Source organism: Ambystoma mexicanum, chromosome 6q, assembly GCF_040938575.1.
Source record: "Ambystoma mexicanum isolate Mex_15411 chromosome 6q, UKY_AmexF1_1, whole genome shotgun sequence".
Lineage (NCBI taxonomy): Eukaryota > Metazoa > Chordata > Amphibia > Caudata > Ambystomatidae > Ambystoma > Ambystoma mexicanum.
In genome coordinates, this window is record NC_090937.1 from 80,616,769 (window position 1) to 80,631,608 (window position 14,840).

At 44.9% G+C, this 14,840-nt stretch overlaps 1 protein-coding gene across 2 annotated transcripts in view; it reads right to left on the minus strand.

Moving 5' to 3' along the window:
* Nucleotides 1-14,840, minus strand: part of UBA6 (ubiquitin like modifier activating enzyme 6) — a 1,607,755-nt gene that overhangs the window by 1,362,286 nt on the left and 230,629 nt on the right. For both annotated transcript variants that reach the window (XM_069630498.1, XM_069630497.1), the window contains exon 6: nt 6,823-6,934. In XM_069630498.1, the coding sequence (XP_069486599.1) occupies nt 6,823-6,934 (112 nt within the window). The remainder of the gene's footprint in view (nt 1-6,822; nt 6,935-14,840) is intronic.

The following is a 14,840-nucleotide window of genomic DNA, read 5'->3' on the forward strand; positions in this document are numbered from 1 at the left end:
GGTGTCCCTGTGGGAAATATTATGTAGGAGAGACTTCACGTAAGATCCTTATTAGGATAAATGAGCACAAGTCCAATATCAGGAACAAGAACAGGATGTCAGCTGTTGCTAGGCATTTCAATGACAATGGGCATTCAGTGAGCCAATTGTGGTTTTTGGTACTGGAAGTTATGCCTCCCAAAGATCAATCTCGAGACATTAAGCAATGGAGAGCACAGAAAGAGGCATTTTGGATTGACAAGCTCGACAAGCTCGACTCTATCACCGCATGGGATGAATGAGGAATTCGACCTCAGCTGTTTCCTTTGACGCATGAGAAGTTACTTCAGTATTTTTCATGATCATAAATGTACAATGCCTCAGAACGAACTATGAAATTGAGTTATTTTTGTTTTTGTTGAAATTGCCATTGGAGGTATAGATTTAAGTATATTCACTGTCATGATGAGATATGTAGCCAGCATTGCAAGTAATGAATCATGCATTCTCTTTATGGAACCATCTTAGTTACTGCCAGCACATTTCTAGCTGTTTCTGGCTAGTGTCTACTTTATTTCCTTTCCTCTCTTCTAAGTGATCTCGACTCTTTGGTTTTGTTGGGTACCTTTACCCTGAATTTCAGCCGGTTTAGGCCGGCTCCTACACTCTCTCACCTGATTGATGAGTTTGAGCACGTGACAATCCATTTCATATTTAGTTTGTCCATCACTGGTCCTCACTGTGGCTATCGGACCCAAGACATCATTGGGTATCTGTCTAGTAACTGTTCAAGCACTGCTACTTTGCATTGCTATCACGCGTTTTATTCCCGTTTTTTATTTGTTTTTTTTATCTTTCATGTAGTTTTGAACTGTTACTCATTTTATATTTTGCTAATAATATCTAGGTGAATTATGTGTGTTTACGCACATTAAGCACTACGTTACGGAGTCTTTATTATCTTTAAGCACATCAGTAGCCTTTTAGTCATGGCCGCCGGATTTTCACGGCTCCTGACGTTGCCTAGGCAACTCCAGGTAAACACAGTAAAAGTACCATGCATACGATGAACGCGCTCTTGTGGCGCCCTCAGTTGATTCACTCTTCTGCCGCTTCCAGGTGAGGCTTCTCTCGCGTCTAGACTTTGCCTAACTGTCATTGTAAACACCTGAGCCCCAGGCTCCGAGTATGGAATGGGCTTTAAGCATATTTCTCACCGCGGAGCGCGTCTCTTTCAGATAGAGTCTGCACGCGGTTAGGAACGGCTTTCATGAATCTTTGTCCTGACGAGTTTGTCAAGACTTAAGCCGATACTGCTTTGACTGCAAGGTCAGTGCAGCTTTATTCATATAATTACATCACTTTATTGCTAAAGTATCAGCTAACCGCTTTCCCTTTTGTTATTTTCTCCACCTTTTTCTTCTTTCTTTCTTTACTATCTTTATTGGCGCTGCATAATTGCTGTGATTCTACGATTCATTGACAACCTTGCATATGGTTTGGTTTTACACGTATGTACCCTTTATTTTTTATCATTTTTTCACGTCTGATGTGTGTCGGTACATTTATGATTAATGATGGGTTGTGTTATCAATTTTGGGCTTTTACACCTCCTTTTGAACATGGTACATCTATATCCGGCTTATTTAAATATTTTGTTTATGATAATGCACATGCTGACGACTTCATTTACTTGCTCTTTCACGAATTGTGTGAATTCACTGTATGAACGCGGTACCCACTATTGTACCAACTACTGTTGTTTATTTGTTGTGTATTATGTAACAGATCCGTTTGTTTATAATCTTATGACATTCGGATCCTATTAATTTGAGAATGAGCTGGCCCTGACGAAGGAATTTAGTTCCGAAATGCATTGGCCATTTTTTGAGCTCACCCTACACATCTGCTTCAACCAGGATGTATAGTTGTTAATAATATAAGACCAAGATTAAATAGTCGCACCTTGTAACAAGTTAACGAAGGTTTGTTACTTTTTTGACTGAATTACATTGAATGTACACACCACACTGTGGCGTTTGGGAGTGCAGCCTGCACCGCTGGCTTAACGGCCTTGGTCCATACCCCCTGTTTTCGTTGTGTGCCCCTCCACGGAGGCACCTTTCCAGCGGGTTTGCACCCCTCCTTTAATTTCATTGAGTTTTGATTAACTACAAGGACTACCTAATAAGAGTTGATGGTGCACGTTCACTATACATTTCTTGGCGATCTATAGTGCCTCTTCTTATTGTGTCTCGAAGTGGATGAGTGATGTGATCCACTCCGAGACCTCGAACAGGAATGCTTTCTTTTTCGACGTGGAGACGACGGTCTCGACTCTTCAGAGGTCAATTTTAAAGGGGTAACAGATTTAAAGGTCTTACCTTTCTCCAACTTCCCACTACGCTTTTGCAGTCATCGAAAGATATTCTTCACACTCTGAAAACGGGTGCTCTGGGCCCAGGCACCATAGACAGATCCTGTGGGGATCAGTCAAAGACATCTTTTTCCCACAATCCCAGCATTTTTAAAAGCCGGATCGGGGCGTCGATAAGCTGACGAAGATGCCATCGTGGATCGAAGATACATTGGGCCTCATTACAAGTCCAGCGGTAGCCGTGCCGGAAGTAGTGGCAGGCTGCCGCCAGACCGGTAATACCATTCCGCCTCCGTGATTGCCGGAATCACCGGGTCAATACAACCCCGGTGACCCGGTAATTCTGGAGGCAGAATTCTGTAAATCCCCATTCCCATGGAGTTCGACAGGACTCCATGGGGATGGGGACCATGGAAACAGGTTCAGTCTATGACAGAGCCGGTGTTTCTATGCCCGCCTGCAGGCGGATGGTGTTATTTCCGCTAGGTCAGACCTGGCGGGAGTGACACCTCCCGCCTTCAGGACTCTGAATCAGTCGGTCTGGAAACAACAGTGGCAGCGGATTTACCGCCACCGTTGTTTCAGGACCGGCTGACTTGTAATGAGGCCCAATGTTTATTCTACAAAACTGACATTTTTGATTCACTGAAGAACCAAGCGTTACGTCTCTGAGGCTTACCAAGTGCGGAAAAACGGAACTGAGCAACGGACGCTGTAAGTGACTATTTATACCTATGATGACGTCGATGCCAATACAGAGGCCTCCGAGGCACATCGACTCGAAGGGACACCGACGCGCAGCGCCCTCTACTGAAAAAACAATTCCGAGGCCTGCAAGCTTGAAATGAATATATCAAAGATAAGGAATATGTGGGAGGACACAATCCACTCAAAATCGTTTTATGAAGCCCTTAGTTGGACTTTAGTAAAAAATTTCCTAGCACATACCTATTGGATAACACCAAGGAGAGTTGTAACTAATATTGATTGGGGAACAAAAACAGAATGAACATAAGGGCTAGCAGATACAAAAGAGAGCTGCCCCCCAACATTGACTAGGAAGCATTAAGAAGGATGAATGCGTATATGGGGAAAAAGCGAGAAAGTTACCAAGTATAATTGTGGAGGAACAGTAAAAGCCATTACTAAGAGACTTTAAAAACCACACTGAGTTAAGTTCAATCATCAATATCGAAAATCAAAGAGAGAAAGGGGAACCCAGTAGAGAGGCCCCAGGGTGGTTGGAGTCATACCATTGTTATGGGTATACCCAACCCCAAACCAAAGAGCGTCAAGTATAAAGAGTCTGAAGGACTAATATACAGAGTAAGGAATGTAAAAGACTATATCCAGAAAGTCAGAAAGAAGAACAATGAGCTCTGGGATAGTCAACCAATGAATATACATCATGAACTACAGAAGCTTATGAAAGAGGCACTGGGAACCAGGATCAATAGTTTCTATGAACTGGTTTCCAGTCAGGGCAAATGCAGACTTGTTGAGAGTGGAAAAACTCTCAACTAAAGCCCCAAGACATACAGCTAAAGGGAAGGTGGCAGAAGATACAGATGTTGGCAATGTTTAGTTATTTTTAGTGGAAAGGTCAGACAGAAGTAGGTTTTGGACTAAGGACATTTTTGTTTGGACGTCCGACGACAGACGAGCACCCTTAGTTGGGTTAGGTAGGGAACCCTCCAATAGCAATAGGGCGAATTAAGCATTTTTCTCATTATTTAAATAAACAAGTTTAAAATGGCCAATGTGAGTCTGACTCCTTCTGCTCCACCACAGTAGCCATTAGGGTACTTATGTTTTTTTTATAAACCCCAATCCCTGCAAATGTGTGTTTGAGGGCTTCCTTTCTTCAAGGTCAACACTGTAAGCCCAAAATGGCTGTTCGGACCATGTGGGCTCTTTGCAAGCTTACAGTGGCAGCATCCATATTGGTCTGAACTGGTTTATGCCAGTATAGGGCCCTTGACTATCCTTCTCACTTCATGTGGAAGTGGATTTGCCCAAGTGGCATTCCTAGCTATTAACCAGAATGGCTGGTCATCTGCCCCAACCCCTTTCAGGGATTGGCTTGCTGGCTGTTGGCCAGCTACTCTGTGCAAGAGTATTTAGGTTTTGTCCTGCCCAAGCCACCTTCATACTTTCTTGTTCCTACAACTTGAAGGAGGCAGGTTTGCCAACCTGCTGAAGGAGCTTTCCTGCAGATCCCACAGTTTAAGCCATTCTTAAAGCCCTAGCTTGGCAAAACTTGCTAAGTGTAGTGGCTTGGGCATCTTTGGCAGTGCATGTTTGCTAAAAGGCCATTTTTGCTTTTGTTTTTGATGTGCAAAGAGACTTCTGGAATACCATGAATTACCATGTTTCTGGTTGTATTAATATAGCAGTGTAACTGCAGCTGAGGGGCACTACACACGACAAAACAAAAGTTGCACTGTACATGACTTAGCTGTTATGATATGATATGGCAGTTGTAACGCGCCTATACACAAGTGTTTCAAGGAGCGATGAGGCAGGGAGGGGGGAAACAAGGGGAGACAGACAACGGTCCTACTAGGCCAGGTGTCATTCAGATCGCGCAAGTTCATGGGTAGGGGGGACGGGAAAAGTGCGAGGGAAAAAGGGAGAGGGGAAAGTGCAGTACAGGGTTAGTAACGAACAAGATAAATAATAAGGGCCAGCTGGAGGCAAGTGCAAGATAAGTGCAGATAAGTGCTGGGAAGGGGGGCTGTACGGATACAGAGACAGTCCCGCAGTGCAGGGGTTGGCAGGAAGGCAGTGCAGGGAAGAGTGGCTGGGCCAAGGACCGAGATTGGTGAGGGGCCCAGTTGCTAATTCAGTACAGTTTGTGATTTAGCAGAGGAGAGGGGGAGAGAAAGCAGAAGCAAAGAGGAAGGCTTTGAGGTGCTTCCGGAACTGGAGATGGTTCTCCTCAAGCTTCAGGGAGGCAGGAAGGCTGTTCCAGAGGGAGGCCCCTGCTGCGGAGAGAGATCTCCCCCAACTCGTTGCTTGGAGAAGCAGCTGACCCTGAGGGAGTTGGAGGCGGATGAGCGAAGTGCTCGAGAAGGAAGATATTTAGGAAGGGAGAGTTGAAGGTATTTTGGCCCAAGGCCCCAGAAGGCCTTGTGGACAATGCAGAGGGTTTTGAACTTAAACCTCGCAGCCACAGGGAGCCAGTGTAGCGATTTCAGTCCTGGAGAGATACGGTCCCTGGGCTTGAGGCCAAGGACAAGTCTCGCAGTCCTGTTCTGGATGAGTTGCAGAGGGAGGAGAGTAGAGGCAGGAAGATTTAGATAGAGGCTGTTACAGTAGTCCAGCTTCAAGAGAAACAGGGCTCTGGAGACAGTGAGCTTCTGGGGGAAGGAGAGGAAAGGAAGGATACCTCTGAGGAGGTGAAGCTGATAGTGTGACTTCTTAGAAACGTCAGAAATGTGAGGAGAGAAGGAGAGTGTAGAGTCGAAGATGACCCCGAGGTTTTTTGCCTTGCAGGTAGGAGCAGGAAGAGGGCCAAGAGAGGCCGGCCAGAGAGCTGCAGGGAAGGAGGGAGTGGGTGTGCCGATGAGTAAAATCTCGGCCTTACTGGCATTAAGGCAGAGATCGTTGGCGGCACACCATTTCTGGATAGCAGAAAGACAGTCAGAGATGAGGGAAGGAGAAGAGGAGGCCGAGGGTAGCCTGAAAATGAGCTGGGTATCATCCGCATAGCACTGAAAGTTGGGGCAGAGAGCAGCGATGCAGTGGGCGAGAAGTGCCAGATACTGGTTGAACAGCCAGGGAGAGAGGTTAGAACCCTGGGGGACACCACAGGTAGAGAAAAAGATGTCAGACAGGAAAGACCCCAGTTGGACCTGGGAGGGTCGATTTGAGAGGAAAGAGGTCAGCCAAGCCAGAGCCTGACCATTCATACCCAGGTTATCACGGAGACGGTTGAGCAGGATGGTATGGTTGACAGTATCAAAAGGCAGAAGAGAGATCAAGCAAAATGAGAACACATGGAATGTTAGAGTCAAGGTTCGAGAGCAGGTCCTCACGGATGTTCAGGAGAGCAGTTTCCGTGCTTCTGGCAGCTCTGAAGCCAGACTGATGGTCATGAAGGCTGCCAACAGATTCGGCATGGAGATTAAGCTGGGAGGTGGCAAGTTTCTCCAGGAGCTTACCCAGGAAAGGAGTGATAGAGATAGGGCGATAGTTAGCTGGGCAGGACGGGTCGGAAGAGGGTTTCTTAAGAAGGGGGTGCACAAGGGAGTGCTTGAGAGGGGATGGGAAGTCTCCAGAGGTGAAGGAGTGATTGCAGAAGTCAGCAAGGGCAGGAGCCAAGGAGTCGATGTGGTCCTTAATAGTTTTGGAGGAGCAGGGGTGGACCTGTGTTGACGAGATGTTCAAGAATCATAGAGGGACCTTTCCTCACAACATACAAAAAATGTTGAAAAAAGCCCTCCCAACATGCATGCTTGTACCTGATACTGCTTGAGGAAGGAGAGGTCAGTTTTCTCATTCAGAGGAGCGGTAGATGACACAACACTGACATACGGATTGAGTGCCGCAATATGACGAAGTGATGCCTCTGCTCTGAAACAGACAAGATACATGACTCTTGGCATTTATCAAACATCAAGGTTACATCTCCAAGAGAAAACTTTCTGGAACATTTACAGTGGGGTTCAATATTTCTCCTCTACTGGTACTTGATGAAAATGGAGTAGGAAATGGCATACATTATAAAAGAAGAATTGACAGAATGCAACCATCCTCAGCCCTTATTAAGCACTCTTTGTAAGGGACCTGTTCACTCTTCTTAACTTACACACTGTTCTGCTTATTTCATCACTATTTATTTTGTATTTGTTTAAAGGGTGCTTTTGATTGAAATCAAACCTTGCATACTATACAGTACTAAGTCACACCATTAATTTGAAATCTAATCCCTTTACACACGTCATATTATCCAATATTTATACTTGCACATACCAATGTGTGCTATACATATCTTGCTTCTCACTGAATTCTCCAAAAAGACATTCCAAATATATTCAAAATAAATTCATAAATACACACTTACACAATGGAACAAATCAAACTTAATTAAAGACACTTGTCCATTTAAAATTCTCTACCAAAATTCCTCAGTAGTTCAATATTCTTTCCTCGAGACAAACGGATCAAGCCCTTCATAGCACAAGTCATCAACCTTAAAAGATTCCATTATTAAGTGTTTGAGTTTCCGCATTTTCTAACAACTTACAAAATATGCCATCAATACGTATTGAAATTCCTGGGCCTAATGCTGCTATTGTATTTTTTTTTTTATTACTTGAATTTATTCAGATATGATTTTTACAAGATTCTTTGTCAGACAAGTGGAGAAATTCATTCATTGCAGCGTCTCCGACAATCTATCACAGTTTTCGACATATGCTGTGTATGGTTCAAACGTGAACCCGCTCAAAGAGAGGAGGATTTTTTTTCCAGAGTTTTTCAGCACCCTCTTTCGATAGGTGGTTGATCTTTTTCAGTGCCAAGTCTATTAATTTAGCGGTTGCCAAGTACCATCTTGTGGTCTCTCCTGATATCAGTCGATTCCAGAGAGTGTCTTCATCCACCGTTACGGTGCCTGTAAGTAAGAGTGAGAGATAGATACATCTGTTTTGTTTTGTGTTTGTACATGACATCACTAGATGTTTTAAAGTTTCTGGCTGCTCCGGGTTTTTGCATAGGTGGCATCCATTCTCTGCCGATGGCGTTCTAATAGCCAGAATTTCATGAGTCATTAACAGATTTAATCTGGCTTTCATGAAGGTTTTCTCTATCAGTTTATTCGTAAATATAACACAGTACCTTTGAGGAACTTTTACTTTGTTAAATGTCGGCGGAAGATGGGCTAGCAGTTTATTCTCTCTTGCTTTGTCAATTGTGTCGATCCAGTCCTTTTGTTCCATTTTTCTTTTTACTCTTTGCAGGTTTTTTCTCAGATCTTCTTCTGAGCATGCCACCTGAATCAATTTTTCTTTTTGCCGAGCAGCCCATGTTGAATGCCTTGCATTTTCTGTTTTTAACTTCTTCTGCTATGGTGTTGTAAATAGGCAGTGTGTCGGCTACTAAGATTTTTCTGTACAGTTGCATTGCACTTTGCTCCACCGAACCCGCTAAAGACACAAGGCCCAATTTGCGCCAAATTGCTGCCATGGATGTTGACTTGGGTACTCCCAACACCACCTTCCACACGTGGCCTTCCAGTTTGTTCCATATTGACATGGGCATTTTTAGAGTTGCATCAATTCCGTAGATAAGCGACGGTACAACTTTCGCCTTATAGAATTGGATGAATGGGAGGAGTGAAAATCTGCCGAATTTCTTATCAACTCATCTGCTTTTTCCCACAGCATTTCCTGCATCATGATTTCTCTAGCTGAACCATCAATTATCACTCCTAGATATTTGAAGTGAGACACAACTTCGATTTTCATTTTATCAAGGAACCAATTTTGGTTCTTGTTTACCTTGTTCTTTACTTTGTCTAGGACCAGAATTTTCGTTTTTGTTTTGTTAATTCCTAGATTATTTTCATCAATGTAGCTTGACAGATTCGTTAGTTTCCGTTGTAACCCGATTTGGGTTTGATCTATTAGAATCACGTCATCTGCATATAGTAGTCTTGAAATAGATGTTTTTCCTATTTGGGGGGGGGGGGTGTCCTTATCTTTGATTCCGAGTGTTGGTAATCTCCTAGAAAGGCGATAAAGAGGGCCGGGGCAAAGGGGCAGCCTTGTTTGACTCCTCGATTGGCTGCTATTTCCTCTGACAGTGTCCCTTGTCTGTTCAGTTTTACACGCAACTTTGTTTTGGCACGGAGGGCCATTATTGGCTTCTAGATGGATTTTGGACATTCCCAATCTTCCAGTTTTGACCATAGTTTCCCCCGGTCAATTTTGGTAAAGGCTTTAGATAGGTCCACAAAACACAGGTAGACTTTTGGAGCGCCTGCCCTAACTTTTGACTTTAAGATGTTTAGCAGCAATGCTGCTATTGTATTTAGTCTATTGCATCTAAACAGCATGTATGAACTTAAGTTTCTGTATGGGAAATGTGGGCATATTTTTATGTTTCTTTAAATATAGTTAGTTTGCATATTGTCTTGATAGTTTTTCTCACTCAGGTATGTTACATTTTCACGTCAATTGTACGTAAATGCTTGCTTTCATTTTATTTCACACTACTGCACCTAGTGACAAATGTAATATCTGCTGCTTGTACAAACGTACTATTTAACGATAAAAGTGTCATCAGTTCTCTCCTCTTTAACAATGCACACCAATGTATTAGATTCAGACTTCATAATTTGGACAAATACAATTACACAGGTTATGCTTACGTTTTTCTGCAGTGACGGCAGGCCTAACTCTACTCTAATTTCCTGCCTGGGAATTCATTTAGGTAAACCACAGTCTGACCCTCTAAACGGGTCAAACCCACTCATTTCTCAACTAATTTAATTTCCCCACAATACAGACCAATTTGCTCATGTCTCCCGACTTCGGTTGCCTTTCTCTATTTCTACCTAACCCCATCCTCCATTTTCTCCCTCTCATCCTGGCTGTCATCCTCTTTCCCTAACCATTCACTAACTACCTTAATATCTGACTTTCCTGTAATCTCTTCACATTTCCTCCATCCCACTTTTTCTCCCTTTCCTCATCTTCTCCACTTCTGTTATGTTACTTGGCATTTATATAGCGCCTTATGTATCATTGGTATGACCTCAAAGCGCTGGTAGGTTGAACGCCCTCAGGAACCGCAGTTCAAGTGAGTAGTGTTGTATTGTGCATGGGCGCACCGGATGTGTGTGCAGCTGTTGTGCTTGTTGCAGGATAGCTGCTTCTTAGCGCAAGGTGTGGTGCTGAGGAAATCAGTTGGATGTGTTCAGTTTGGAGGGTGGACACCTAGACAGAGTTCTGGCTGCGTTAGGCCTGAGGCGACGCCTAAACTAGCCGGTATGTGATCAGCTAGCTGTGTTTTATTAGGATGATGAGGTCTTTGTGGGGTCATGTTAGTATGAGAACAGCTAGGCCGAATGTGTCATAGTATAGCTGTGTTCTAGTTGAATGATGGTGTATAGGAGAGAGTAAGCGTAATAGTGTGATATGGTGGTTATCAGTAAAGCACCTGCGACCAAGCACGAGAGCAGGACAGGGGGCGTACATAGCAGCATATGTATATAAAGCGACAGGGTGGCTAGGGTAAACATGTGATACAGATAACATAGGGATACAGGAACATAGCATAGATAGGAGGTACAGAGATATATATAAGTTCCTTCGGTTCCATCCTTTACCATCTTTTTCAATCCACTCCATCCACACTATCCTTCATCCACTGTATCCTTTTCATCCACTCCGATCAGTTCCATTCAATCGTTCCATCCACTTCATCCGTTCCATCCACTTCATCCGTTCCATCCACTTCACCTGTTCCATCCACTCCATCCTTTCCATCGTCTACTTTTGGCCCCAACGATACTCCATCCCTTCACTGCCTACATTCACCTACCACTGGTCTCCCTTTCATATTTTTGTTCACTCTGTCTACTTTCCCACTTTGCTATCAATGCTCAAAACCTGCTACCGGCTCTAGCCCCCACATCTCCGTTATGACGAATCAAAGCACTTTATAATCAATAGATGGAAATTAACTGTTAGTTAAAAGCTAGAGGAAGAAGTGAATGAACTTCACTGAAAGTCTTGTGTGACGACAAGGAATGAAGAGACTGACCAAGTGGGGCCATAGTGGCTGCTATAGACTTTTAGTAAATGAAAAACCAAATCTATGTATCCCCAAACCAAGGGGATTTTCCTACATAAACTGAAGAAACTTGTGCTCGTCAGAAAGTCTGTGTGAGTCAAACCAAAAAGGCACTGTCCCAGTCACAAATGCTCTTACTCTATCCCGGTCACTACAACAAACCAGTTGGCTTAGGTTTAGTATAGGCGGGAGATGAAGATGGCCAATATTGCAGAGACTATTTGGGGATAAGACGTTGGGAAAAATCAGTTTTACGATGTGTAAGTGGAAGGTTCTGGATACGGAGTGGATATGTGTGAGAGACATAGGTCTGCGCCCATGGCACATCCAACATTTTTAACAGAGGTGGAGGCAGCCGGTGGGGTTCCCAGGGCAATGGTCCAATCAGGGACCACTATGGGTTTCACTCATGCACCACATCCAGACTTTCAGGCACCCCAGATGTGCAGTGGGACAGAGTAATTCTTGCATCCTGGATCTCCACACACCAGGCCAGCAGTAGCCCAGGAAAGCAGCAGCTTTCCCAGGCGAAAGCATGACCATGAAGAGATGACCTGACCTGAGAAGGCAGGAAGAAAGCCAAGCAACAATATGACCAAAGAAAAAGCGAAAAATCTCATGGCACTAGCCATGTTTAGTAGCCAGGCGCGATTAACGCGAATGTGCACAGTAAACATAATGCAAAAATTGTCTAAAGTTATCAGCTTTTCTTTAGGCACATATAAAAGTAAACAAAAATCACAAGTGTAAAAGACTAGGGTGATACTTGTATTCCCACTGCATTGCAAGATACTGTGTGCATGGTCAAAAAGTTACCCAAATGGTAAAAAGGCAAAAGGGATACCGTTTCCCAGTACTGATAGTCTGAAGGATGGATCAGTTTGCCCATGACAAAATGAGCAAAAGGATCACACAAAACAATGGACATTAGGGGCCATCATTCTGCCGTTATTTATCACACTACTAATGTGTACCCTAACACTAACCCTAAACAGAAGAACAACCTCTCCCTGGGTGGTGTGGACAAATCCTAGGTAGCGCTGTGGCGTCGCCTATCTAACAGAGATAGGCAAGAGGGAAACCAGCCCTAGTTCTACAATGGATACAACTCTAAAAAAAAGAAATTACGCATCAGACACTGAAGTGCCCAGAGTGCTACTGGAGTGAGGGTCCGTGAGGACGACGACAATTGGGGAAAATGGCACTGGCCACCTAAAGAAGCAGTGACAACTATAAGAGCAGTCTCTGAATAGGGTTGCACTACACAGAATGATGCAAAGGGGGGGGGAAGAGAATCAAATCCTAAAAGCTATTGCAGTGCTCCAAACCTTCTTTAGAGAGGAAGATTGAGGAGGTCATAATTGATCTTGGACTTTTGCAGCAGGATGTCCGTGCGCTCGAGGAAAGAGTGAGGACGGTGGATACACAAGCCAACAAAAACAAGCAACATATTGCATGGACCCTGTTGGAGATATGGGATCTGAAAATGAAGGTGGCAGCGCTGGAGTAGAGGGCTGAGCACTGCCAAAAAAAGGGCGCAACAACATTTATAGATTCTGGGTCTGCCGGAAGGGGCAGAGGGAAAGGACCCAACGAAATATGAGGAAAACATGTTCCTGCAGAAGTTGGGCCGACCTATGGGCGCAAGGCTTTACAGTGGAGTGCACCCATAGGTCCTTAACCAGAAAACCCCCACCACGGGGCACCATCGAGGCCTCTGATCGTGAAGATCCTAAACTACAGGGAAACAATTTAGCATTTTCTAGGCAATGTGGGACCATTGAGAGGGGGGGGGGGGTCAGCTAAGATAGCGGTGTATCCAGATTACACTCTGAAAGTGCAAAAGCAAAGAGCTGCATTTAGCCCCACAAAGAGGAGAATACGGCAAGCAGGCCTGTAATACATGCTGATCTACCCAGCCAGGTTAAAGTTCTTCACAATGGCATTTCAAATCTTTCGATAATATGGTGGGCGCGCATGACTGGATGGACAAGTTGGGGGTAGCCCCCCTATGGGGAAGGCACGGCACAGAGACTTGAGGGGCAGCGGAGGTGCATTTGTATATGGCAGTAGGGGAGAAATGTACTTCATAGGGAGGCAAGACGATGACAGGCTGACCTGTGATTGTGGTGTGAGCGGCTAATCTCCTATTTCTGCAGCCCCCTTTCTTTAATTCTATCCTTTATTTGCGGTTCCAGTTAAAGGCACCCCGCTGCTGCACGCGAGACCGACAAATGGGGGAGTGGAGTGCCGGCTGAGTGTGAGAAGCAGCCGAGCCCAAACAAGCCGGTAGCCGTTGGTCAATTGTTAGGGTGAAGTTTCATGTTCAGTTGCATGCTGACCTGTCCTGCTGCCCAGTCTAATGCACTGCTGCACTGTGTGCACACACCGAAGGGAACCACTGGGTGGAGGCAGGGGAAGATGCTGGGAGTCAATGCAAAGGTATCTCCAGTCCTGTGTGCAACGGCGCGAGGGAAGGGGAGGATAAGGAAGGGTGAGTGGGACGCCTGGGGTGGTGAGCGATGACCGTATCCTTGCGATGAGAAGCATTAAGGTGGTCTCCTGGAACGTCAGGGGGCTCAAAATAATTTGTCAAATTGAACAGTTGCACACATACCTGAGGAGTAAAAGGGCACACATAGCCCTTGTGAAGCAGTCACATATCACTGCACGTAGGCAAGCCACGATCATTAAGAAGTGGGGGGCGGGGGGCATGTGTATGGATCTGCCTACTGAGCGTATGCCAGGGGCATCCTCGGTACCCTTCAAGCTGCTTGAATCTAACTGGGACAATGAGGGTAGGGTGGTCATTTTTCATAGGTTCCGGGAACAACGGGAGATTTTTATTATCAACAAGTATGCCCCAACCAAGACGCAACCACCCTTTTTAAGTCACTTTGCCCCAGATTGACACCATACAGATGCGCCTTGTGGATATGGCGAGGAGATTTTAATTACACACTAGACCCTGTGCTGGACAGGTCAGACAGACCTAGGATACCGGCACCACTGGCTAAGGCACTGGGCACCCTGCTGCAGGTTGTTGGGACTAGGCGACATCTGGAGGCGGTTGCAGGAGGACAGGAGAGCTACTCCTAATAGTCTAGCCCACAACAGGGTACACATGCGCATTGGCTACATGCTCACAGGCACTGACTCCTTGGGTAAATTCATCACAGCTGATTATAAAGCTAGGGTCCTCTCAGATCATGCACCTCTGGTTGTGACGTGGCAGAGAGCCACATGCAGAACTCCAATCCCGATGCAGAGACTGAGAGCAGAAGCAATGCTCGATGACTAGTTGAGAGGCCATATGGGATAGAAGATTGAGGAATTTTTGCACCCTTAACTCTGAGAGCATGGACAGTGCAGGAACCCTGTGGGAATTCTTCAAGATAGTGATGAGGAGTGAGGCGATTGGCAAAACGGGCGATATACAGAGGGACCTTACAGGATCTAACTTAGACACCATTCCAAGACCTTGTAATGCTTTATGATGTTAATCCAATGTTTATGCAACTCACTGTACTCTGCATTGTTGCTTGGCCATGAAGCAGAAGGATTAAATATATTTGAACAAAGTCTGTTGAAGCTAGACAAACATGTTGGCATCAAGGAAAACACATTTTTAGCAAGATACCACTTCGCCATAAGGGATCAGAAGATTGGAGAGACAATA